We start from the raw sequence: 23,715 nt of genomic DNA, 5'->3' as shown, positions 1-23,715 counted from the left end.
GCTCCAAGAAGAGAGGGGACCCCCTTTAGGCAGCACTGAAGCTGCTTGTGTGCACATGGAGATGGGAGTGTAGACAGGTGTACGTGCGTGGAACTGAGGGAGACCATCCGTGTTCGTGTGTGTGTGCAGAAGGGGTGTAGCATGGGTGAGTGCACCCGGCAGTGTGGAGGATGTGGCCGTGGGCTGCAATGCGGGGCATGAACAGGTAAACAGACACCTGGAGCACCAACAGGAAAGACCAGAGAGTCAGAAAGATAAGCCGAAGAGCAGTGGGGAGCAGTTTAGCCTCCCTCCCTCGCAGGACCCCTCCCTGGGCCAGAGCGTGTGGAAGGCAGCACAGCGAGGGAGGCTGCGGATGGGGTGTGGGGTGACCGGCGTCCACATATGGGAGGGCACCAGGCGCTGGGTTGCCAGGTGTGTATACAAGTCTTCATGCTGATTACAGTGAAGATGAAGTGGCATCCCTGGGCTAGAGTCCACGGTGCAGGCCATGCTCACCGGGGGTGGGGGGGTGGGGGGTGTGTACGTGAGGGCACGTATGCGGATTGGCTACATGTGTCTTCACATGGGCACGCGTGCTGCTCGCCCAGAGGCTCCCACCCAGCCTCCAGCGCTGCCTGAGGAGCCCAGAGGCCTCAACCCCTCCCTAGGCACTGAGATCCACCACCACGTGTCGGTACACAAGCGTCTGTCCCTTGAAGCTGGGGGCCAGGAGCAGCTGGGCATCCCCAGCAGGCACGTAGCAGAAGGCCCGAGGGGCCTGCACCGCCAGCTCCTGGAACCGCACGAACTTCTGCCGCCCCTCATCCCACTGGTAGATCTGAGTGAAGGAGAAGTCGCTGCCCAGCGCCAGGTAGCGGCGGCCACCCACCAGGAAGGGCTGCAGGGCCAGTGAGCCCCGGGAGGGCAGGGCCTGCACCTCGGAGAAGCGGGTGCCCTCCCAGCGCAGGATCTTGGAGTCACCGATGTAGCGGCTGAGGCACAGGTAGCTGTCGCGACCCGCGCGGAAGTGTTTCACAGCCTGGGCGTCAGGCACCTGGGTCACCTCGCCCTGGGCCACAAACTGCTTCTGGGTGCGACTCCACTGGTAGAGGACGGGGGCCTGGGAGCTGCTGGACACAATCAGGCGCGGCTTGCCCTCGCCGTCCACGAATTCCAGGTCAGTGTCTCGATGCCAGGGGTGCAGGGCCTGGTGGGAGTAGAAGCCGTTCTGGTGCCAGCGGTAAAGGCTGGTGGCGCCTGCCTTGGAGCTGTCGGCCACAGCAAAGTACCAGTCGCCGTCGATGCGGAAGGCCTCGAGGTCGTTGGGCTTGCGCACGCGCTGAGGGTCGATGTCCTGCAGCTTGGTGAAGCGTGTGGTGTTGGGGTCCCAGTGGTAAATGTAAGAGCCACCAAACAACTGGGCCACCACCACGTACAGCTGGCTGTCCACCACCATCGGCTTGCAGTGCACTGCAGAAGGGGCTGCAGGATGGAGGGAAGTGGCGTCAGGGCAAGCCCCTGTCCCATGCCACACCCTCAGGAAAGTGGGTCAGTCCCTTCTGACCCTGGGCCAGGACTAAGGCTCTCTGCTACAGTGTTCTCTCCCCGCTGAATATCCTCTGGGTGCTCAGTGCTCTCTAACTGTCTCACAGCTAATAATCAATCTCAGCATCCCCCTGCCTTCGTTCGCCCTTGACCCCAGGGTTCAAGTATAAGCCGACACTGAGCACAAAATAGGTGTCTCTAGCTATCAACTGATTCTACAAACTGTCATGTCAATTATTGAATTTTTATTGTGTACAGTCACTGCTAAGTGTGAACACACTGCCTCAATGAATCACACTGAAATATACCCTATCATTTTGCAATTTCACACAGAAAGTAACCCAGGCTCAGACTCTTAGTGACTTGCCCAAAGCTACCCCACTGGCAAATGTCCAGGCAGGGGAAGGAGGAAGAGTTTGAACGCAGCCACAGCCGGTGACAAAGCCTAGGTAAACAGAGCCTTGGATCCTTGTGTATGAAAACACATTCTCCCAAGAGCCCCCACTTTTGAAAGGGCTTTTACGTACGAAAACCTCTGCATCACAACCAGATTGCTCTGACCCCTTCTCAGGCACCGGAGTCATGTATGGCCTCACTCCTCCCCGGTCCTGGTGCCTCCAGCCATCACCTCTCCTCTCCTGCTTCACCATCCTCCTCCTCCTCACGACCCCACCTCTTCCCAAGGGAAGCCCGTGCTGAGCCTCAGGCTCTGGCAGTCACCGCCCTGAATCCCTTCCACAGTCTTGGTCTGTGCGCCCAGACGCTGACGAATCCCTGCACTCCCTAGCTGCAGCTCAGACCCTCCTTGCCAGCACACCCACAAGCACCTCAGACTCCGGCTGGCCAAGACGGAGCTCCACATCTACCCCCAAACCTGTGTTCTTGATTTCAAGTTGTGGCTCCACCCCATCACCCCACCCAGAATCCTGGGAGCCACCCCCAGTGCCGCCCTCTCCCTCAGCCACTGCCGACCAGTCCCTAAGCCCTGTCAGCCCTCCTTTCTGCTTTCTAATACAGTTTGTGTAAGATTGGTATTATGTCTTCCTTAAACGTTTGATGGAATTCACCATCTGGCCCTGGAGTCTTCTTTGGGAGAAGGGTTTTTTTATGTAACGACTTCAAGTTTTTTCATAGATACAGGGCAATTTAAATTTCCTGTGTCCTCTTGCGTCGGTTCAATCCTCCTTTCTATCTCTCCATCCGCACAGCTGCTGCCCCAGTGCAGGCTCCAGCTGAACCCCTGAACACATGTCTTGCGCTGTGCCCAGCACTCCCCATGATGCTCACAGAGGGCATTTTCCAAAATACAGATTGGACTGGTTCATGCACTCCACTCAGAACCTGTCAATGGCCTGGTCCTCATCTCTCAGGTTTCTCATCTGCCACTCTCCACCTTGAACCTTATGCTGCCATCCTGTGAGTTGCTAATTGTTTACACGTGCATGTTTTCACATGCTAAGCTGTTGCACACCTTCTTGACTTTGCTCATGCTGTTCCCTCTGCCAGAACACACTTCCCACATTTTTTCTCCTAGCTAAGTCTCCCTCAGCCTTCCAGACTCAGCTTAAACTCAGGGGGTCCCAAACTGAGCTCACCAGCCACTCCTATATCTTCCTTAGTTCTCTGGCACCACCCAGTTACTTAAGCTAGGATCCTGGGCATCACTCCGTCCTCTCCCTCATCCTTCAAGACTCAGCTTAGGCATCCCCTCCACCAGGAAGCCTTCCTTGATTGCCCAAGGTAGGCCTCTTCTTTGTGCTCCCAGAGCATCGCGAGCATATCTCCCTCCTTGCACCTACATATTATGGGGATGATATCTGTGTATATATCAACCTTCCCCCAAAGACTAGAAAGTTCTTATGGGCAGAGACCATGTCTCATCTATCCTTCTACCTACAGGAACTCAGTGAAGAGGAACAATGGAGCCCACCCCACCATAAGGACCACCACCACAACCAGTCCAGGTGCAGATACCTGGGATTCTATCATAGTCTCGAAGCTGCCTTTCAACATAGTCCCACTTGAGGATGGTGCACGTGCTGGCTCCTGGCTGGGCAAGAGCCAAATAGAGGTCGCTGGAGTAAAGGAAGGGCTCGGCTGACACCGCTGGGAAGGACAGGGTCTGGTACAGCACGAAATCTGCAGGCATGGGGGTGGGGTTAGGGAGAAGCGTAAGAGCTTTCCGGGTGGTAAGGGTTACTCGACTGGCGAGGCAGGGTGCTGGGAGCTTCCCTGGGGAGGCTCAGCCTGCCGCCCGAGGTGGGGCGCCTTCTTCCTACCTGTGGTGATGCAGTCAAACTCCCGCAGCGGCAGATCCTGCACCTTGTGCTCTTGGAAGCGGGGTGGGCTGGCGCAGTAGATGGGTGCCACCGTGGTGTTGGTGTGTGCCAGCCACTCCACCAGCCACTTCACCTTGCAGTCACAGTTGAGAGAGTTGCCCCGCAGGTCCCTGGATCATGAGGGTGACGGAGGGGACACAGAGAGGGACAGGCTCCCAGCTGCTCTGCCCACCCAGGCCCTCTAGGTTTTCAGAATTAGATATTGTCAAGGCTGCTGGTTGCTCACATGGCATCTCTGTGCCAGTTAGGAAAAGTTTCCCTCGGAGTGGGTGCAGCCCCGTGGACACGTGCTTGGCCAGCAGAGTGGGGGCTGAGTTTCATCCCCTACTTGCCTCCTTGGCCAGGTGCCTTTTGCAGTGTATGACCTGTAACTATCTGTCACATGCCAGTTCCTCCAAACCCTCCACAGTCCAGGGCTTTTGTTTTCTTATAGAAATACTGATCAATGACTGTGGCTATGCTGTCAGACTTTACTGTAGATTCAAATCAAACATACATTTAAAAAAGTGCATGTTTTAAAAAACATATACACATAATGTCTCATGTGCATTTTAAGAGGGCCCACAGATGCCTTGGAGAAACCCAATTTGAAAAGCTACATATATATATATATATATATATATATATATATATATATATATATATATATATATATAACTCAACCTGGCCTTCTTGCCCTCCACCCCCAAATCCAAATCTAAGCCCTCCCAGCCTGTCAGGACCTTATGATTTTCCCAATTCTGGCTCCCACACAGCTCCCTCCAGGGAAGTGTCCCTCCGTGCCATTGTCAAACGAGGTAGGACTCGGGCCTTACAAGTCACTCAGGATGTCCAGGGGCCGAAAGATGTCTCTAGGCAGTGTCTGCAGGTTATTGTTGGCCAGTGAGCTGCAAGAGAGACCTCTGGGTCACCTGAAGGTGAGGACCAAGGCCAAAGACCACAGGAGACAAGGGGCTTTGATCTTGTGTCTGTGTGTGATGTACTCACAGGTGTGTCAAAGACTTGAGTCCTCTGAAGGTAAACTTGGATAGTGCCCAGATGTCATTGTTCTCAATGAAGCTGGAGAAAATGAGAACTTGTCTCAGCCACCACTCAGGATCCCAGACCCTTGACCAGCGACTTCCCTATGCCCCGCCTAGATTCCAGCCCATGACCCTAAGACAGGCTTCCATTCTGAATCTGGCGACATTAAGCCTGTGATAACAGGGCAGCCAGGCAGGACGGTTTAGACAGAGGGATGGATGAAATGACCTTCTGTTCGGGTCCTGCAGTCAGATGATTCAGGGGCTCTCACCCCCCCCCACCTCCCCCAGCCCTCCTCACTCCCACCTTCCCCCTCGGCCCTCCTCCCTTCCACTTCCTAATGCCCCCTTCCTTCCCACGCACAGGTACTGCAAGTGCGACAGTCCTGTGAAGGCATTGTCTCCAATCAGTGTAAACTTGTTGGAATTGAGTAACCTGCAGAGACAAAGGTGAATTAGAGCTTCCGAGGGCACACCTGTTCCAGCCTCCAGCTGGCTGCCTCACCCCCAGGCCATGACTCCCACCCTCGACACCCCAGCGGACAGCCCCAGAGCAGCCTGGATGTCAGGTCCAGGTAGGAATCTGCTCTGGTCCCAGAAGCTCCTAGGGTCCCAAGTACAGTCAGGGCAGATCCCTCCTGTCAAGCTGGGTCCTTCCCCACTGCTCTGTCTCCCACCCTTACCCCAGCTTGCTCCAGTCTCTCTAGGACTGATGGCAAGTTTGAGGATAACCACATATATTCTCTCCTGTGACTGGGGCTTCAAACATAAACAGCCCCTTTTAGAATTCCACACCCTCCTGTCTTCCCTCCTTTTCAGCCCCCAGCTCTTTCTTCAAACCCTGAGCCCTGGGGTCACTTATCTCTAAGATGACCTCTCTCCCCTGCAGTGTCCACCCTCTGGCACCAGCCCAAATTATTGCATCCAATTCTCTGGAGTCTCCAGAGGAGGCAAGTTCATTCCTAACTGCGCCCCAAATACCCGCTTTGCTTTTGCGGCAACACCCATCCTCCTTCTCCAAAACTGCTTTTCCCTGCACCCCTTCTGACTCCCCGCTGCTTCACCGTTTGTGGCCCTCCCATTGGCCCAAAAGTAAGGGACACCTGCATCTTAACCGCCAAAGGCTACTCACAACCGCTCTCCTCTCCCTTCTCCCCCGTCCAGGACCTGTCCCCTTCCCCTGCCCGCCCCAGCCCTTTAGCAAGGCCCTGTCCATACAGGAACTGCAGCAGTGGCAGGTGGGAAAACGCTCCATCGTGGATCTCTGAGAAGGCAGCATTCACCAGCGTCCTGCAGGGGACACCTGAGTCAGTACCGAGGAGAGTATACAAGGACTGTGCTGGGGTGACGTGAGGTGGACAGGGCAATGGCTTCTGTATATACTCGCTCTGGAAACTCCCCACGTCACCTGGCTTGCCCCACCCCCCCAACCTGAGGCTGTTTTTCCCTTCGCACAAGCTTACTGCCTGCCTGCATCACCCTCCTCTCCTACTGCCTCCCTGAGCACCAAGGACCTCAGCCCAAGGAAGGTTCCATTACACACCTTCTCCATCATCCACACACCCACAGTGTGGTGGGTTCTGTTAAGGGATGGGGCACTGGGATGGGTGTGGTGGATTAGGATCTTGCTCTCAAGGACCACACAGCCTATCTAGTCCCTGAGGCTGCCTGCTGCAAGTGACAGGCTGGCTGGCCCTGTGCAGAGTGGCTGGCAAGAGCAGTGGCAGGCATCTGCCCGTGCCAGGGCACTGTAGGAGTGTATCTCACTTCCACCCCTCCCCCTGCCTCTCCCCTCCCCCCACAAGAAGCCTTCTGTCCTTGGTGTGACATCACAGGCAGGGGCCCCCATGCTCATGTAAACAACTCCCTGCCTCTGAGTCCAGAGCCCTGCACACAGTAGGTCTCATTGATTCTGATAGTGGTGATGATTCATTCCTGGCCATAAACACCTGCTTTCCCAGCCACGGCTGCTGAGCTTGCATGACGGCAGAACTCCCAGCCAGGGCTAATGCCTTGAATCTCCAGTCCTGAGGACCCCTGGAACCCTCCTGGTCCCCTCACTCTGTAGAGGGGGAGCAAGGGTTCTCCCCACCCAGGCCCAGAGCAGTTTTTGTCTTCCTCTCCTCTCCAGCTCCCCCACCCCACCCTAAACCAGAGCACTCACAGAGAGATGACCTCGGAGGGCAAGTTCCTGGGCACCGCCTTAGAGTCCACGCAGAAGGCGGTGTCCCTGGTGCAGGAGCAGCTGGGGGGGCAGGGGGGCGTCTTGGGGGGTCTCTTGGCGCCCACCTGCAGCATTAGGCAGAGGCCGAGCGTGGACAGCGCCACCAGCCCGAGCCCCGAGCCCCGCCTGGCCCACAGCCCCGCCATGCTGCCTGCGAGCTCCGGCCACCGGCCGCGGCCCCCGCCCCGCCGCTCTCGGCCACCGCAAGCGGGCGCCGCCGGCAGCTGCCGCCGCAGCGAGGACCGCGGCTGCCCGCTGCGGAGAGCGACTCCTCGGGCCCTCGGGCACCGGCTGCCGTCCGCTCCTCTGCTCGCTCCCGCGAGCCGAGCACTCGGAAAGATGCAGAGATGCGCGGAGCCCGGGGCCGAGCCGAGGCTGACCGGCTGGGAGGACGCGGACTGCGGCGGGCGACGGGGGCGCGCAGGCGGAGGGGGGAGTCCCGGGCGGGGAGTAGCCACGCAAAGGAGTGGTTGCGGCCCTGGTCGCTGCACGCCCTGCGGGCGGTCTCTGGAACCATCTGCTCGCGTGCACACCCAGAGCGGCTGTGCGTGAGCGCGTGTGTGCGTGGTCTCCTTGTGCATCCTGCACGCGTGCACACCTGTCTGTGCGCGGGCACAGGCACATACTCCCCCCCTCCCCCCCGCCCGGGGCAGGCTTTTCTGCGCTTCGGATCTATGAGCCTCTATGTACCTGCGCGTATGTCTTGGCCCTCAGCGGCCTCTAAGCAGAGTTCATGGGCATGTCATGTGTCATCAGTGACATGTGTGTATCTGTGTTCGCGTCCCCACAGGCTAGTAAACAGAATGTGCCTTTGTGTCTGTGGGAGCTGAAAGGGGAAATATCACTGGAGTTGGGATGGGAATGTGTGGAATTCCAGAACATTCCTCACTGCATAACCACAGCCTGTTGGAGCTGGGAACAGCCTTGGACGTTTCCAGTCCAGCCCTTTGTTTAACAAACGAGGAAACTGAAGCCCAAATCAAGAGGAAAGCAGCCAAGATTGATATCACATCTACTACACCCTGTGTACTCTGCGTACTTAATCACCTCAACCTTTTGAGGTCTTTGATACGAATCCACTTTTACAGATAAGAAAAGTGAGGCTGTAGTACGGAAGAAGAAAGTGACAGAGTAGGGATTTAAATCCGCACTCCCCGACTCCAAAGTCCACAGCGGTTCTTCTACACCAGGAGTTTTCAGAGTCTGGTCCAGGGAGCCCAGGGGTCCTTGAGAAACTTCCAGGGAGTCTTCGAGGTCAAAACAATTTTCCTCATAATGTTTAGACATTATTTGCCCTTTTCACTTTCATGCTCTTATAGAAGTACCCTGGAATTTTCCAGAGGCTACGTGATGTATCTTCTATTAAATTAAATTACCAAAGTTAAAGAAATTTGCAAAAATGTAAAACAATGACACTCTGCTCCCTAATTTTTTGCTTTGTAACATAGTTAATTTCATTAAAAATTTATGTGATGTATGTTATATGAGTTTATTATTGCTATTTTAATTAAATTAATTCATATTTCCCCAGCCCAAATTAATATTTTAAAATTTCTCAGTAAATATCAATATGGTAAATATTGATAGATACAACCCACATAGATAAAAAAGCTCTTTGGGGTCCTCACTACTTTTTTTTTTATTAAATTTATTTATTTATTGGCTGCATTGGGTCTTCATTGCTGCACACGGGCTTTCTCTAGTTGCTGAGAGTGGGGGCTACTCTTCACTGTGGTGCACGGGCTCCTCATTGTAGTGGCTTCTCTTGTTGCGGAGCACAGGCTCAATAGTTGTGGTGCACAGGCTTAGTTGCTCCATGGCATGTGGAATCTTCCCAGAGCAGGGCTTGAACCTGTGTCCCTTGCATTGGCAGGTGGATTCTTAACCACTGCACCACCTAGGAAGTCCCTCACTACTTTTTAAGAGTGTTAAGGGGTCCTGAAACCAAAAATTTGAGGACCACTGCTCTATACTATGTTATTTCCCAGGGGTATGTATGTGTGTGTATGGGGGGTGATTGTCCCAAGAGCTCACAGGTACAGTCAGGTGGCTGGGCTCCCAGTCTAGTGCTCTTCCGTCAGTCCAGGAAACCGAGATTGCTGGGTATAAAATGCTTCCCCAGCTGTCCCCCGCCTCTGCCAGCAGGGGATTCTCTAATCTGAGCTTAAGTCCACGTTCTCCTAGCCAGGGATGCCCCTGCCCTTGGATGCTCACTTGCTACTGCCCGTCCAACTGCCTGTGCTGCCCTCCCCATGCCAGCTTGTGGGAAGACAAGCAGTGGGGGTGGGGAGGGTGGCTGGGGCAGCTGGGCAACCATCCCCACCCGTCCCTGGCACGGCTTTGCCCAGCACACAAAGGGCAGAGTGAATCTTGTCCATCCCCTGCAGCTGAGGGGCTGGAAGGAAGAAAAGGGAAGGCACACACAGGAGGGGCTACCATGGGATTCTCCATCACTCATGTTCTCAGAGGGGTTTAACTTAGAGACAGACAGAAAGGGGAAGTCAGGGTCCTATTCTTTTTTTTTTTTAAAGAATACTCTCCAGCCCTAAAGCTCCACAAATTTTGCTTCCAATTTCTGACCATTTAAAAAAAATATTTATTTATTTGGCAGCATGCAGAATCTTTTGTTGATGCAGGGGCTCAGTTGCAGCATGCAGGCAGGGCATGTGGGGTCTTAGTTCCCCAGCCAGGGATAGAACCCATGTGCCCTGCATTGGAAGGCAGATTCTTAGCCACTGAACCACCAGGGAAACCCCCATCTGGGTTCTATTCTTAGCTAATGAGAAGAGGTGCCCTGGCTGCAAAATAGATGATTATAGTCATGACGACTAGACTTTCATATCATGACATCTTTGGATCCTTGGAGAGGGGGACTGGACAGGCTGTATTAGTCCCATTTCACAGATGAAGACACTGAAGCCAAGAAAGGCAGAATGACTCATTCAGGGTCCCAGAGCTGAGCTGGCCAGTGAAGCACTGAGGCCTCCACATACTGAAGGAGTAAACTACTGACCCCTGGCCAGGAGCCCCCTCATGTTTGGTGACAGTCATTATTATTGAATAGAGTTACGTGTTGGTTGCGTGCATGCCCTTGCCCTGAGTGAAGCCTTAGGAAAGCATAGTCTCAGGGCTAGTACCAGGGCTGGCAGACTGGTTGGAAAGAAAGGCAACAGGGACTTCCCTGGCAGTCCAGTGGTTAGGACTCTGCGCTTCCACTGAAGGGGGCATGGGTTAGATCCCTGGTGGGGAACTAAGATATCACATGCCATGCAGTGTGGCTAATAATAATAATAATAATAATAATAATAATAATAATAAAAAGAAAGGCAACAAAAACCACCCGCATAGCTGATGGAGACAGCAGTGCCTGTTAAGTGGCTGGTGAAAGTTCAGCAGGGAGCCAGGAGATCTTGGAGGAGTGAGGGGGCACCATGGGCTGGGACGATGAGCACAGAGGGGGTGTGTTGGCTCTTGCCTTGCCTTTTAGGGTGGGTGGTATTCAGAGAGGTGAAGAGGCATTGAAGGGACACTTTCCAGGAAGGAGAAACGGCCTACATAAAGGCTAAAAAGTGAAAAGCCTGCAGCCGAGGGCTGGTTGGGGGGCAAAGTGACAGCTGTGCATGCCCAGCTGAAGGTCCCTCCCCACTTCCTAAGAAGGAAGACAAGACTCCCAGGACCTCCACCAGGTCAGTGCCAGCATCTGAACTTCCCTTATGAAACTTGAGAGCACCCTTCCTTCCCCAACCTCCAAATAGGCAGAAGTGAGTTAAAAAAAGAAAAAAGAAAGAAAAAAACAAAGTTGTAAGAAACACAGCCGAAGGGTAGTCTGCAGGGGAGACTGAGGACCCAAGAGAGCAGAGGTTTCTTTCCAAGAAAGAGATCCCTTTCCCAGCAGCCAGTGATGATGGCAAGCCCTAGGGACAGCGCCTGCTCAGAACAAGCCCCACAGCTGGACTATGCGCGCCCCGCCAGATGCCCACAGGGACCCCCCGAGATGCTTGCCATTCTCCTTGGTTCTCTGGCTGGCCTGCTGCCCACCTGGCTCAGGTCCAGTATGCGTGAGTCAGCCAATCAATCGCAGTGTTGCCAGGACAACCGGGGGTGGGAGTGGGGGCCCTGGGGCGGGCAGGGGTGGGCACTGCAGGCGGGCTGTCTCCTGCATCTGGCACCTGCGTGCAGCTGAGGCTGCACATAGTTGAGAGGAGGATGCTTCTTCCCCCCTTCTCCCTGGCTCCCTTCCCCCTCTTTCACTCCTCCTAGGACACTTGCTGCTAAAGACTTAGGCAAATATTTAAAGCGGCAGTTGGGGGTGAGGAGGGGGGTGGGAACAAACACTTCTGTCCTTTTCTCCTTCCCTGAGCTTCTCGGGGCTCTCAGCTCAGATGCCGTGCCATTGTGCAACCTGGAGGCTGAAGGCTCTCCAGCTGGAGAAGGGGTCCTTGTGGGGACAGGGGAAATTGCCAGGGCTGGAGAGTTGGGGGCCAGCTCATGACTGAAGGGCAGGTGGGAGGGGGCCCCCAGCAAGGGACAGGAATTGGGGTGAAGTGTTGGAGTTTGAGTACAAGGAGGACAAGGGGTGAGGCCAAGAGAGGAGTGAGGTGTGAGACTCTGACTTACATTCATGTGAAAGTTTAGAGGTGGTGGTGCTGTAGGGACCACTTGCCCAGCAAGTGGAGGGAGCCCAAGAGAAAGGATGTGGCCATTGTTTGATGTGGTTTAGTACAACAAAGCAACAGAGTTGCCTTTAGGGAAAGAGGTAGAGAGGAGAAGAAGATCCAGAAAGTGGTTCACAGCTGGGTGAGTAGAATTCTCAAGGCAAGGTAGGATCAGAGGATATAAAAAGAAGAGTGTCAAGAGGGTAGGGTGCGAGGCAGCACTGAGCAGGTGGGCTGATTCAAGGATGAGGAGATGGGGACCCCATCATTCACTACCCCCAGCCCCGTGGGCTGTCTAGGCACCAGGAAGAAGTGTCAGGTATGGAACCGCTACCATAAGTCTCCAGCTTGATCCCTGAAAATGGCTCGCTCTTCACTTGACAACAGAAAACTCCACAGAATCATGCAAATCCAGAAGTTCAAACCTTCATGCTCACTTTAGGGACATTTGTGAAACTGCCCAGGCTCTCAAGGGTAAGCATATCCAAAGGCCCACCAAGTATTTGAAGGATGTCACTTTACAGAAGCAATGTGCGCTGTTCCATTGTTACAATTGTGAAGCTGGTAGGTGTGCTCAGGTCAAACAGTGGGGCTGGACATAGGGTGGGCGGTCCAAAAAGAGTGCTGAAATTTTGCTGCAAATGCTTAAAAATCCAGAGTGATGTTGAACTGAAGGGTTTAGGTGTGGATTCTCTGGTCATCAAGCACATTCGGGTGAACAAGCCCTCAAGATGCAGCACAGAACTTTACAGAACTCATGGTCAGATTAACCCCTACAGGAGGGACTTTCCTGGTGGTCCAGTGGTTAAGACTCCGTGCTTCCAATGCAGGGGGCTCAGGTTTGATTCCTGGTCAGGGAACTAGATCCTGCAAGCTGCAATGAAGATCCTGGGTGCCACAACTAAGACCCAGCGCAGGCAAATAAATAAATAAACATTTAAAAACAAAAACAAAAACCTTACAGGACTCCCCGTGCCATGTGTAGATGATCCTCACTGAAAAAAAGAGCAGATTTTTCCTCAACCCGAGGTTGCACAGAAGAGAAAGCTGCCCCAGAAGAAACAAGAAACAAAAATGTATGGTCTGGAAATAAATTCAGCATAAAATAAATGCAAATAAAAGTAAAAGTGGGGACTTCCCTGGGGGCACAGTGGTTAAGAATCTGCCCGCCAATGCAGGGGACCCAGGTTCCATCCCTGGCCCGGGAAGACTGCACATGCCGCAGAAAAACTAAGCCTGTGTGCCAGAACTACTGAGCCCATATGCCACAACTATTGAAGCCTGCATGCCTAGAGCCCATGCTCTGCAATAAGAGAAGCCACCGCGCTGAGAAGCCCACACACCACAACAAAGAGTAGCCCCCGCTCTGCACAACTAAAGAAAGCCCACATGCAGCCAAAAAAAAAAAAAAAGTAAAAGTAGGTTAAAAAAAAAAGCCTTCAGCTGACAAACAAGCCCATAACAAAGAAAGAAAAACTGTGTGCTAGTAAGAATTTATAACCAAACAAGCCCATAACAAAGAAAGAAAAACTGTGTGCTAGTAAGAATTTATAACCAAACAAGCCCATAGCAAAGAAAGAAAACCATGTATTAGAAAGAATTTATAACTAGAGGGGACAGTTTTCAGAATTTAGGAAAGAATGACCAGGGGCATGTCTGAGGTTAGATACGAGATATGTGGGAGGAGGTGAGGCAGGTACTTGAAGTGAAAATCTGACGCTCCCAGAGAATTTATGAACCATTTATGAACCCCCACACTGATGCCAAAGCACCCTGTGCCTTTAGTACTGGCCCTGCAGGTCCACAGGGGCTCCACTTCCTGGAGCTCAGCCTTATGCTTGGGGGAAATTCTGTTGGGAAATGTGGTGGACCTTTTGGGTCAGACCCTTGGTTCCCTAAGAGGTGCAGCCTGGCAGAAGGACAGGAAACGCCACAGGAGGGGCAGGCGCCAGCAAGAAAGGCAGGCATGCCAGGAAGACACCCACGGTGAGAGGTGTAGATTGCCCAAGGGCAAGTTTGCTCAGTTCACCCAGCTTTGCTCTCACTGGGGCCACGAGGACTCATGTGCCAGGGCCAAGGGCCCTTAAGCGCACTTGCAGCTGGCTTATGGGGGCCTCAGCCCTGGAGGGCCAGGAACAAACAGGCTTCAAAGCTGAGGGCTTGGCTGGCAGACAGGGGTCGAGTCTTTTCACTTCTGTCCCCTCTCCCTCCTGGCACATATAAGACCCTGGTCACATGTGGAGATGAGGAGGGGAAGGTGTCTACAGCAAGATGGATGTGGGCAGCAAAGAGGTCTTGATGGAGAGCCCGCCGGTGAGTTCGATCATGTGTGTGTGCATGTGTGTGGGAGTGTATCTGTGTATGGTGGGCCCTGCCTCTCCGACCTCTGGACCTGTTTCCTCATCCAAATTCATTCACTCAACCCACCTAGCACTGTGCTAAATTAAGATAGGGACACCAACCACTAAGACAGAGACCCTTGGAGAGACAGACTTGGCAGCCACTAATTCCCATACGAGGGGCTGTGAGCCACCACAGGGGTCAGTGGAAAAGATTGAAGAGAGCACTGGGTAAGGAGCCACTACTTGGGAGGTCACAGGAAGCTTCGCAGAGAAAATAACATTTGAGCTGTCTCCAGAGGAATAAGTCGGAGCTCACCAGGTTAAGAGGGAGGAAGGTACTGCAGGAGGAAGGGATAGCATGCTTAAGCGCAGGGATTTGGGGAGGGGAACAGAGGGACTGGGCATGGTTGGGATGCCAGAGGTTTGGGGGAAACAGCGGGAGATGAGACTGGTTCTCTTGGGTCTCTCCAAGCTGGACCTCACTTCTAAGCATCTATAGGTTTGTTGGAATCCAGTCCCCCTCCTCCAGGAAGCCTTCTTTGGTCTCCTCAGCCCTCCTCTGCACGTCCGTAACATTGATTGTTCAGCCTCAGGAGAGTGTGGGAGGGTGTCCAGGTTGTGCAGGGAGAAGAAGGAGTATCCTCATAACCTAGCTGTCTCTCTGCCTGCCCCACCATGTCAGGACTACTCAGCAGTCCCTGGGGGCTGGCTGCGCATCCCCTGCTGTCCTGTGAACATCAAACGCCTTCTCATCGTGGTTGTGGTGGTGGTCCTTGTCGTCGTGGTGATTGTAGGGGCCCTGCTCATGGGTCTTCACATGAGCCAGAAACATACTGAGATGGTGAGCAGGCCTGGGATGGGGTGGGCAGTGGGTACAGGTCAGGCTAGACAGGGGCCCTGGGAGACGGTGGGCAGATAGCAAATTGCCCAGGGGAATGAGGGGAAGAGGCAAGTGACACCTCAGGGAAGGACAGAGGTGGGAACAGGGTGGCAAACCTGGCCTGGGCTTTTTCACCAGGCCCCTGCCCCGCGGTGGGAGGGCTTGTTCCCTCCAGCACCTGGTTCCACTTGGCCCCTCTGAACTCCAGGGAAGAAAGAATTCTAGTTGAGTAAAGAGGACTGAAGGTGGGCATGAGCTGAAGGGATGAGTGGGGAAAGAGGAATGCCAGGCAGCACTATGCCTTCCCCTAGGTCCTAGAGATGAGCATCGCGGGGCCGGAAGCCCAGCAACGCCTGGCCCTGAGTGAGCGTGTGGGAACCACTGCCACCTTCTCCATTGGCTCCACTGGCATTGTGGTGTATGACTACCAGCGGGTGGGTATGCCTGGACCTCTTGATGCTGGGGCTAGGGGACCAAGGACAAGACTGTGCTAGACCTATCCAGCTGGGGACTCTGTACACGTCCACCTCTCCCCACCCCCCAGCACTCTTGCCGAAGCCCCAGATTCCATATGACTCCCTCCAGTCCCCAACCTAGAGGGAGATGGCCAAGGACCAGGTTAGGGAGTGAGCTAGGCAGCACCTTCCAGAACCAGCTCTGGGGTTCCTGTGCCCAGCTCCTGATTGCCTACAAGCCAGCCCCGGGAACCTGCTGCTACATCATGAAGATGGCTCCGCAGAGCATCCCAAGTCTTGAGGCTCTCACTAGAAAGTTCCAGAACGTCCAGGTGGGTGTGTGGGTAAGAAGAAGTGGGCTGTCTCCCTCCCAGGGATGCTGGGAGGAACATTTAAGATGATGGTTCTTTGTCACCTGTAAAGTGCTGCTCCTCTTGGACTGTCAGGTGAATGCCCTCCCAAGATTCACCTCCACCAAAGCTTTCCTACCTGTTTCCCATCCCCACCCCACAGCCAAGCTTCCGGCCTCAGCTGAGCCCACGCACCCCCTGGGGGCTTCCAGCTCCAGCACAGCCCCTTCTTTACTCAGAGAGATTGCCTGACACACCTGACGTCCCACAATAAGGGCCGCAGGTGAGACAGAAACTCAGTTCCCAGGCTCCAAATCAGATGCTCTTTCCAGGCCAAGCCCTCAGTGCCTACCTCTAAGCTGGGCCAGGAGGAAGGCGGTGACGCCAGCTTGGCATCCTCCGGGGACCCGACCTTCCTGGGCAGCACCGTGAGCACCCTATGTGGCGAGGTGCCCCTCTACTACATCTAGGACCCATCAGGTGAGCAGGTGGGACCTCCAGGACACTGGAGCAGCAGTGGCCCAGGACGGTTTGGGCCACCTTGTCATGTCAGGAGATCAGGCATTGGGGGACCCCTGGGGCGGAGTCACCTACAGAGCTCAGGGGAGGGAAGGTTCACAGGACACTCCCCCCCCCCCCCCCCCATCCCTCTCCCTCACATAATAAACTGTTCCTTTGCTTTGCAGGGACTCAGGAAGCCCCAGAGGGCCAGCAAAGGTCCAGGAGCAAAGGGTCTTGTGCAGACAGGCAGGAAGCCGCTCCTGCCAACACCACCGGGACTGGCCCTGGAGAAAGGGGAGCTGTGGGAGAGATGGGCAGAGGAGAAGCGGCTCCTGGGGCCCAAGGGGGCTCCTACTACCAAAGATTAAAGCAGCCTGACTGAAAACTGAAGGGTGTACCTCGTCTGTCCTCTCACACGCCCTCAGTCCCGTTGTTGGCGGTGGCCGGCCAGGGGAAGGTTAGGGCCGCGGGAGCGCCGCGCGTGCTCTCCCCTTCTCCCCGGGTCCCAGGGTGATGCGGCCGAGGGGGCTGGGGAGCAATCCGCGGGCTTCCGGCGCCCTCCAGTGGCGTCTCCCGAGGGAGGGAGCGAGACGGAGACAGCGAGGGACAGAAGGACAGAACTCGAGGGACAGGGACGGAGAAGGGAGAGAGCGAGGGTCCGAGAAAGGGAGGCAGCGAGAGCCGCAGGCGGGGAAACACGGCCCGAGACCGGGCAACCAAGCGAGGCGGAGGCAGCGCGCCTTCGACCCGACGGCGTGTCCCGCGGCCCGGGAGGGGGCGCCGGGCCGGACACCCCGGGGCCCGGCGCCCCCTCCCCGGCCCCGCCGCCCCGCGCCGCCCAAGCCCCCCTCGCGGCCGGCCGGCTCGGCGCCCTCCCCGCCTCCGGCTGGCGCGCGTCCCGGCCCGGCCGAGCACGGTCCCGGCCCCGAGGGGGGCCGAGCTCCGGGCGAAAACCCGCCCTCCAGCGAGCTCATTTCCCTAAAGAGGGGGAGAGGGAGGGAGGCAGAGGAGGAAAGAGACAGAAAGAAGGGAAGGGAGCGCGGAGAAGCCGGGCCGGAGAGGGGGCGGGAGACAGGAAGGAGGGAGGGCGAGGAGAGGGAAGGCGAAGAGGTAGGGAGAGCGCGGGGGGAGAGCGGGCGGCCGGGAGCGCCCTCCCCTCGCCGCCAGTCCTCCGCTTCCCCTCTCGCCCGCTCCCGCGTCCGGGCGCGACCCGCCGCCGCCGCCGCCGCCACCGCGCCCGCCGCCGCCGCGCCCGCCAGCATGCCCGGCGTGGCCCGCCCGCCGCTGCCGCTGCTGCTCTGGCTGCTGCTGCTCGCGCGCCCGGGCCGGCCGCTCGACTTGGCCGACTACACCTATGACCTGGGGGAGGAGGACGACGCGGAGCCCCTCGACTACAAAGACCCCTGCAAGGCGGGTAGGCAAACCCCCGCCCCGCCGGCCGGTCCCGGGGCTCCAGGGCCGAGCGCGGGCGGGCCGGGGCCGGCAGGGAGGCGCGGGCTGCGGGAGGGTTCGGGGTTGGGGGAGGACAGTCCGGTGTGGGAAGCCGGGAGCTGCCTGGTTGGCAATGCAGTGGGGAACAAAAGAAAGAGGGAGAGAGGGAGGGGGAAGTTTGGGGGACTTTTAGGGACTGAAGTTTTGCTGCTGTTGGTGGGAGCTGCGGTGGATGCCTCTGGTCTCTCCCAGAGGATTCCTCCCCGGGTCCGGGAGAAACCTGCGGCCAAGGAGGCTTTTCCTCCTACTGGAAACTTTTCCGGCCAAACTCCTCTGTGTGTGTGTGTGAGTGTGAGTGAGTGAGTGTGTGTGTGTGTGTGTGTGTGTGTGTGTGTGTATGTGTGTGTGTGGTGTGCACTTTTCCCTTCTCTCCCTTCCCGGGCTCCAGCACACTGGTGTTTTCCAGCCTGTCTGTCTAGGCTGCCCTGGGGCTGCACATCTGTCCCCGCTGGGTTCAGGGAGGCCTACATCTCCAAGGAGCAGGTCTCCTGAGGCCCCCACCCAGCCCAAGTGGAAGAAGAAAGTTTTTCAAGGGATCCTCTGAGATCATGCCCCCTGGGGATCCCATGTTCCCCACCGGTGGCAGCAGCTTTCTGAGACCTCGGAGACAGCTGTCAAAGTCAGAGAAGTCAGCCCAGGACAGGGACTTGCTTCTGCCCCTGTGAGCCAGAGAACCCTACTAAGGCCAAGTGGCAGTGGAAAGGGGAAAAACAGAGAACTCAAATACTGTATATCAGCTCTCTCCATCCCACAGACACTGGAGGCCAATTAGCCCAGGTCAGGGCCCCAGAGTGTGTGTGTTCTTTGTCCATGAAGACCCCGTGTAACCCCTTCACTCCTGCTGGGCCCAGAGGGATTCCTCGCCCCCTCTGAGTGACCAGATGGTCATGCACTCCAGCCGTTTGCCTGATCGGATGACCCTGAACCGGCTGCCTGGGGCAAGAGAACACACAGGGCGTATCGGAACCTTTCCTCAACTTCCTGCCTCTGACTTCAGACTGTCTCCAAGTCTCCAAATAGCCAGGGTCAGGGGAGTGACACCGTGCCTAGAGTTCTAGAAGTGCCTGTGTGTGGCATGAGGGGTTGGGGGGCAGGTCGCTCTGGTTCTGACCCCGGGGACCCCTCTTTGGGTGATGAATCACAGCACACTGCAGGAATAGGAGACCTTCTAGTGCGAGGAGGAGAAGCCAATCCCTCAGCCCTTCCTCCTCCACCACCTGGGCTGTGAGCAAACTGGACGTTAGCCTCCATCTTTCTGTCTGGGCTGGGGGTGGACATGAGGCTAAGTGGACAGAGCGTGGGCTTTGGAGGCAGGCAGACCTAGCTCTCAATCCTGGACCCACAACTCATTAGCTGTAGCATCTTGGGAATGGTAATTATCATCTCCAAACTTTGCTTTTCTCACCTGTAAAATGGAACTGATAATACGTTTCTCCTTAGAGTTGGTGGTTAGGATTAAATGTGACAACATATATAAAATGTATATTAGAGTCCAACAGTCAGTAAGTGCTAAATAAATGTTGATGGCCTAACCCCTGTTTTCTGTGCCTCATGCTCTTAATTCATTTTTTCCTGAGGGCATAGGCTTGGTGTTCAGGAAAAGGGAGTGTCTCCCTAACCCCATCCTTGTGTCACTTATTCATTCAACTGGTCTACACTTCCTGAATGCCTGAGGGGTGCCAGGCCCTGGGCTTGATGTTGTGGGAGATACAGAGAACTATAAGTCATGCCCACTGCCCTCAAGGAGCTTGCAGTCCAACAGGGGCCCAAGACACACGCGGACATAACCAACCGCACAAGCCAAGATGTCTCACGTGCCACCTTGGAGGGAAAGCCCTAAAGACTCAAGGAGCCTTTTGCCCCTGTGGGGCCCTGATGGTGGTAGTGGCAGAGAAGCAGTGATCACAGCAAGCTGGGAAGGTTTGAGAGGTCTTCGTGGAGAAGAAGGGCTGGTCAAGGCCTTAAAAAATAGGTAGGAAGCCAATCATCTGATGTATTTCACTACTAGTTGGAAATTGGAGCGATTTTTCACTTTTCAGAGCAGCAGGCGTTTGAGGGCTCTATCCCAGTCTCAGATTTCGTGCTAGGGTGGGGCTCGCTGAGCTGGAACTTCAAACAAGGGCTTTGGAGAAAGTTCTCCACGAGGGTGAAGTGACGCTCGTGGGGAGCTGGGCCAGACCTGGGGGTGGCCAGGAGGGCCTGACAAGGCCAAGATTCAGGGTCAGACCAGGCTTTCCTCCGGGGTGTGACTGGTACAGCCCTGCGTCCCTCCGACCTGACTCCTGACACCCCACACCAACACCCTCAGGCCCCAGGTCCCTAGGCTCTTTCCTCTGTTTGTGTTAACCTCTCCTGGCGGCCTTCGCCCCTTGTCCCCTTTAAGCCCTGCCCTCCAGATGCTGGAGGTGATGGTGGCAGGCGTGTCTGGCTTTACTTTCTTTGGATGCATCCGGCTGTGCCTGCTGCCTCTACCCACTTGACACTCTCCAGCTCTCTCTTCTTCCTCCTCCTCCTCCTCCTCCTAGTACTTGGAGAGCCAAGAGTGAAAGCCGCATTGACTTCCTGGCTCACCTGTGATCTCTCAGGATAACTGGGCCTCTTCACTTGAGGTTGCCTCTTGCTATGGTTACTGTTGCAGTAAGGACGAAATTAAGACCCTTGATACCCTGGAGAGGTTCCTGGATCTTCTGGGCACGACCAGAACGAGGGGCAGGAAGCCAAGCTGGCCTGTGTGTGCTCAGAGCTGGCTCCACCAAGCCCCTTCTCTCTCCCAGGGAGATTGCAAGTCAGCCCTGATTTCTTGTACGTTGGGATGCCAGACCCATCAAGGGAATCCTTCCCCAAGATTCCCAGTTCCATTTGGCTGCCCCAGATGACTCAGGGCTCTGGGAGAGAACTTAGAGGCAGGAATTGGGACACAGCTGCTCCCGTCGGCAGAGAAGCGCACAGGGATTCTCCTGAGCCAGCAAGGACCTTACTTTAGCCTCAGCTGGCAGCTCAGAGTTCTGCTTTGGGAAGCTGAGGTGGGCCAGTAGCTCATCAGCCCTTGTCAGCATCCTCATCCCAGGGGCTTTGTAGCCCAGGTTTGGACTTCAGAAGTCCTCAGAGGAGGAGGTTATCAGCTCCGGAGGTTGAGAAGCAATTCCTTCTCTCGCCAGACCACATTCCCCCTCCAGACATGCTGAATGACTCACCCACCCACCTATAGCCCTGCTCTATGAATCACCTTCTCTTTTAGGTGCCCCAAGGGAGGAGGAAAGTCTTATAATCTGCCTGGGCTCCAGATGGAGAGGGACCAATGGGACTCCTCTGGAAGAAGCAACTCTCAAAAATTCTGGTTTCTCCAGGGATTTTGGGAGAAGATATTGGGGGAGGAGAGGAAGGAGTAGAATGTACCACTCCTCAGGCCACTAAAGCTTACCTCCTAACAGTAGCCAGGGGAATCAATCTCTCTCTGTCTCTCTCCTCTCCCCTCTCCGTTCCTAAAGCCACCCCTCTCCTTCCGGGAGTGTGGCCTGTGAAATGGGGTGTGCACGTGCATTTTTAAAATTAACTTATTTATTTTTATTTATTGGCTGCATTGGGTCTTCATTGCTGCCTGCGGGCTTTCTGTAGTTGCAGAGAGCGGGGGCTACTCTTTGTTGCATTGCGGGCTTCCCATTGTGGTGGCTTCTTTTGTTGTGGAGCACGGGCTCTAGGTGCACGGGCTTCAGTAGTTGCTGCACATGGGCTTATTAGTTGTGGCTCATGGGCTCTAGAGTGCAGGCTCAGTAGTTGTGGCACATGGGCTTAGTTGCTCCATGGCATGCGGGATCTTCCTGGACCAGGGATCGAACGCGTGTCCCCTGCGTTGGCAGGCAGATTCTTAATCACTGTGCCACCAGGGAAGCCCATGTACATTTTTTTTTTGTATGTTTGAAAACACTAGGGCTTGCACAGGGAAGTAGTCAGGTGTATGTTTTTATGTATTTGTGAGTCTGCCCCTGCTTTACAGGCAATTCTGTTCAACTGTGCATGTGAGTACTCCTGAGTACATGTAAGTACTCCTGAGTACATGTAAGTGTGTGTGCAAATGTGCAGCTGCGTGTAAATGTACACCTGTGATTAAGTACGTGCAAACCCTTGCAGGAGCTTAAGCATGTCCTCCGCCAGCTAGAAGCTTGAAGTTGTGTGCCTGGTACACATGGCTTTGGGGCTCCATCACACCAGGCTCTCCCCTCCCTCCCCCTAAAAGGGGAGGAGACCCTGAAGCCAGGAGGCCAACCTGAAGGATGCACACACTGGTTGCAGCTTTGCCTCTTCTTTCCTCTCCTGCTGGTGGGGGGGGGGGCGGGGGGCGGGGAGGCGGGGGAGGGGAACTGGCTGTGGAGCAGCCATAAGTGCTCCTGGCTGTCTTACAGCCAGAAAACAAAACAAAAACTTTTGATCCCATGTTGAAAACAACTACTATCCTGACCTTGACCCTGACCCGGGGCTTCCTTCCGGGTGAGGAGGGGCATCCTGGACTCTCCAGCATCCAGATTCCTTAACTTCCCAGGAAGGCATCCCAAATGGTCAGGGCCTTCAGGCCCAGCTCCTGGCCGTCAGGCTCTCCTGCCCCCCACCTCCCATCTCTCTTCTCCCCACTCAGTTCCCACGCATTCTTCAGTCATGACATTCCCACCACAGGATGCAGCTGGCAGTGAACTCCGCTGCTAAGCTAGCCCAGGGCCTGTCCTGCTCACCCTGCCCTCCACACCACCCTGGTCCCACAGGCCAGCACAGTTCTGTGGCCTCTGTACTTGGAATTAAGGTTCTGCTTCTGAGCACTTAGGGGCTTCACTCAGCTGGGAGGCCAGTGTGGGTGAAAACTGTATGCCCTTGAAAGCAGAGGGCTGCACTTGAGATTACAGAGCTGTTATCGGGGCAATAGTAACAGTGGCCATTCCCCGGGTGCTTACTATGCTCCAGTCTTTGTGGTAGATGCTTTATTTACATGCCTTATTTCATGCAGTAATGCCGGGAGACAGATTCTTTTATTAGCTCCTTTTTTATGTAGGAGAAAACTGAGGTTCAGAAGAGTTTATATGACTTGTCAGTAAGTAGTCAAGCTGAGATTCAAAGACAGGACTATCAGACTCCAAAGACCTTTTTCTTTGCAGCTGTGTCCTGAGATGAGTCTAAATGTCCAGCCACATGTGTACTTGGTGATGCCTGCAGGTGTGGCTATGTGAGCCTGGACGTTCAGTGTCTGTGTAACGGTGCAAAGAGAGCAGGGGTCTGGGGGCATTCATGTGGCATATGAATGCTGGTGTGAACATTGGCACTTAGGACCTGCCACTACCTCCATGGGCTGTACCTCACATCCCATATCCTTGCTAAGGCCACCATTGCATGTCACCTGAGAAGCGCCTTATATTGCTGTCCCATCAATTGCCGAGCCAAGGCCAAGGGTGATGTTTTCAATAAGAGAATCTTTCCTGTATGGAGGAAGAAATTCTGGTCCACCTACCAGCTGGTGACCTTGGCCAAGTAATTTCCCTTCTCACGTCCAAGTATGCTGATCTCTCAAGTCAGGGAGATGAGCTTGAATCTAGCCACTAGGTTCTCTCTCCAAGAGTTTGTAACAGGATACTCCTAGGCAAGTGTATGTGTGGAGCCTGGCTTAATGTGCATGTCCCTGGTGGGCCAGGATTAATGAATTCATTAATATGAAAGCATTTTGTCAACTGGAAAGCACAAGGTAAATTTCAACAGACATTTACATAAGGTGTCATTATTGCTACTATTACTGGCTTAATGGGCTTGGAACTCGCAGTTGGTCTGTGTGTGTTAGAGCTCCTGTATGTGTGTTTTAGGACTGTCTGTGATGTGTGTATTTTGTGGTGGATGTGTGTGTCTGAGTGAGTATTTTTATGTGTATGTATTTAGAACATAGGTTCTATATAAG

The 23,715-nt window shown here is 54.9% G+C and overlaps 3 protein-coding genes across 5 annotated transcripts in view; 2 read left to right on the top strand and 1 right to left on the bottom strand.

The window, feature by feature from the left end:
* Positions 1–646: 646 nt before the first annotated feature.
* On the bottom strand, positions 647–7,273 carry LGI3 (leucine rich repeat LGI family member 3). Its single transcript, XM_057724587.1, has 8 exons — positions 7,053–7,273; positions 6,107–6,178; positions 5,253–5,324; positions 4,854–4,925; positions 4,682–4,753; positions 3,807–3,976; positions 3,502–3,666; positions 647–1,464 (listed from the first exon to the last, which is right to left on the bottom strand). Exons 1-8 carry the CDS (start codon positions 7,256–7,258, stop codon positions 647–649), a joined length of 1,647 nt encoding a protein of 548 aa, XP_057580570.1. The 5' UTR covers positions 7,259–7,273.
* Positions 7,274–13,968: 6,695 nt separating this feature from the next.
* On the top strand, positions 13,969–16,680 carry SFTPC (surfactant protein C). 2 transcript variants are annotated; one of them, XM_057722790.1, is made up of 6 exons: positions 13,969–14,080; positions 14,792–14,950; positions 15,301–15,423; positions 15,666–15,776; positions 16,127–16,274; positions 16,481–16,680. In XM_057722790.1, exons 1-5 carry the CDS (start codon positions 14,039–14,041, stop codon positions 16,262–16,264), a joined length of 573 nt encoding a protein of 190 aa, XP_057578773.1. In that variant the 5' UTR covers positions 13,969–14,038; the 3' UTR covers positions 16,265–16,274; positions 16,481–16,680. The 2 variants fall into 2 exon arrangements, with proteins under 2 accessions (XP_057578773.1, XP_057578772.1); XM_057722789.1 differs by having other exon boundaries at positions 14,026–14,080; positions 15,639–15,776.
* An 825-nt stretch (positions 16,681–17,505) lies between these two features.
* The window catches only part of BMP1 (bone morphogenetic protein 1), a 41,210-nt gene continuing 35,000 nt past the window's right edge, over positions 17,506–23,715 (top strand). Inside the window, exon 1 of one of the 2 annotated variants that reach the window (XM_057723626.1) lies at positions 17,506–17,709. In XM_057723626.1, the coding sequence (XP_057579609.1) occupies positions 17,556–17,709 (154 nt within the window). In that variant the 5' untranslated portion in view covers positions 17,506–17,555. The remainder of the gene's footprint in view (positions 17,710–23,715) is intronic. The other variant, XM_057723624.1, reaches the window with a different exon arrangement.

The sequence above is a fragment of the Hippopotamus amphibius genome, chromosome 2 (assembly GCF_030028045.1).
Source record: "Hippopotamus amphibius kiboko isolate mHipAmp2 chromosome 2, mHipAmp2.hap2, whole genome shotgun sequence".
In the NCBI taxonomy this organism is placed as follows: Eukaryota; Metazoa; Chordata; class Mammalia; order Artiodactyla; family Hippopotamidae; genus Hippopotamus; species Hippopotamus amphibius.
This window is presented reverse-complemented; position numbering and strand designations above follow the sequence as displayed.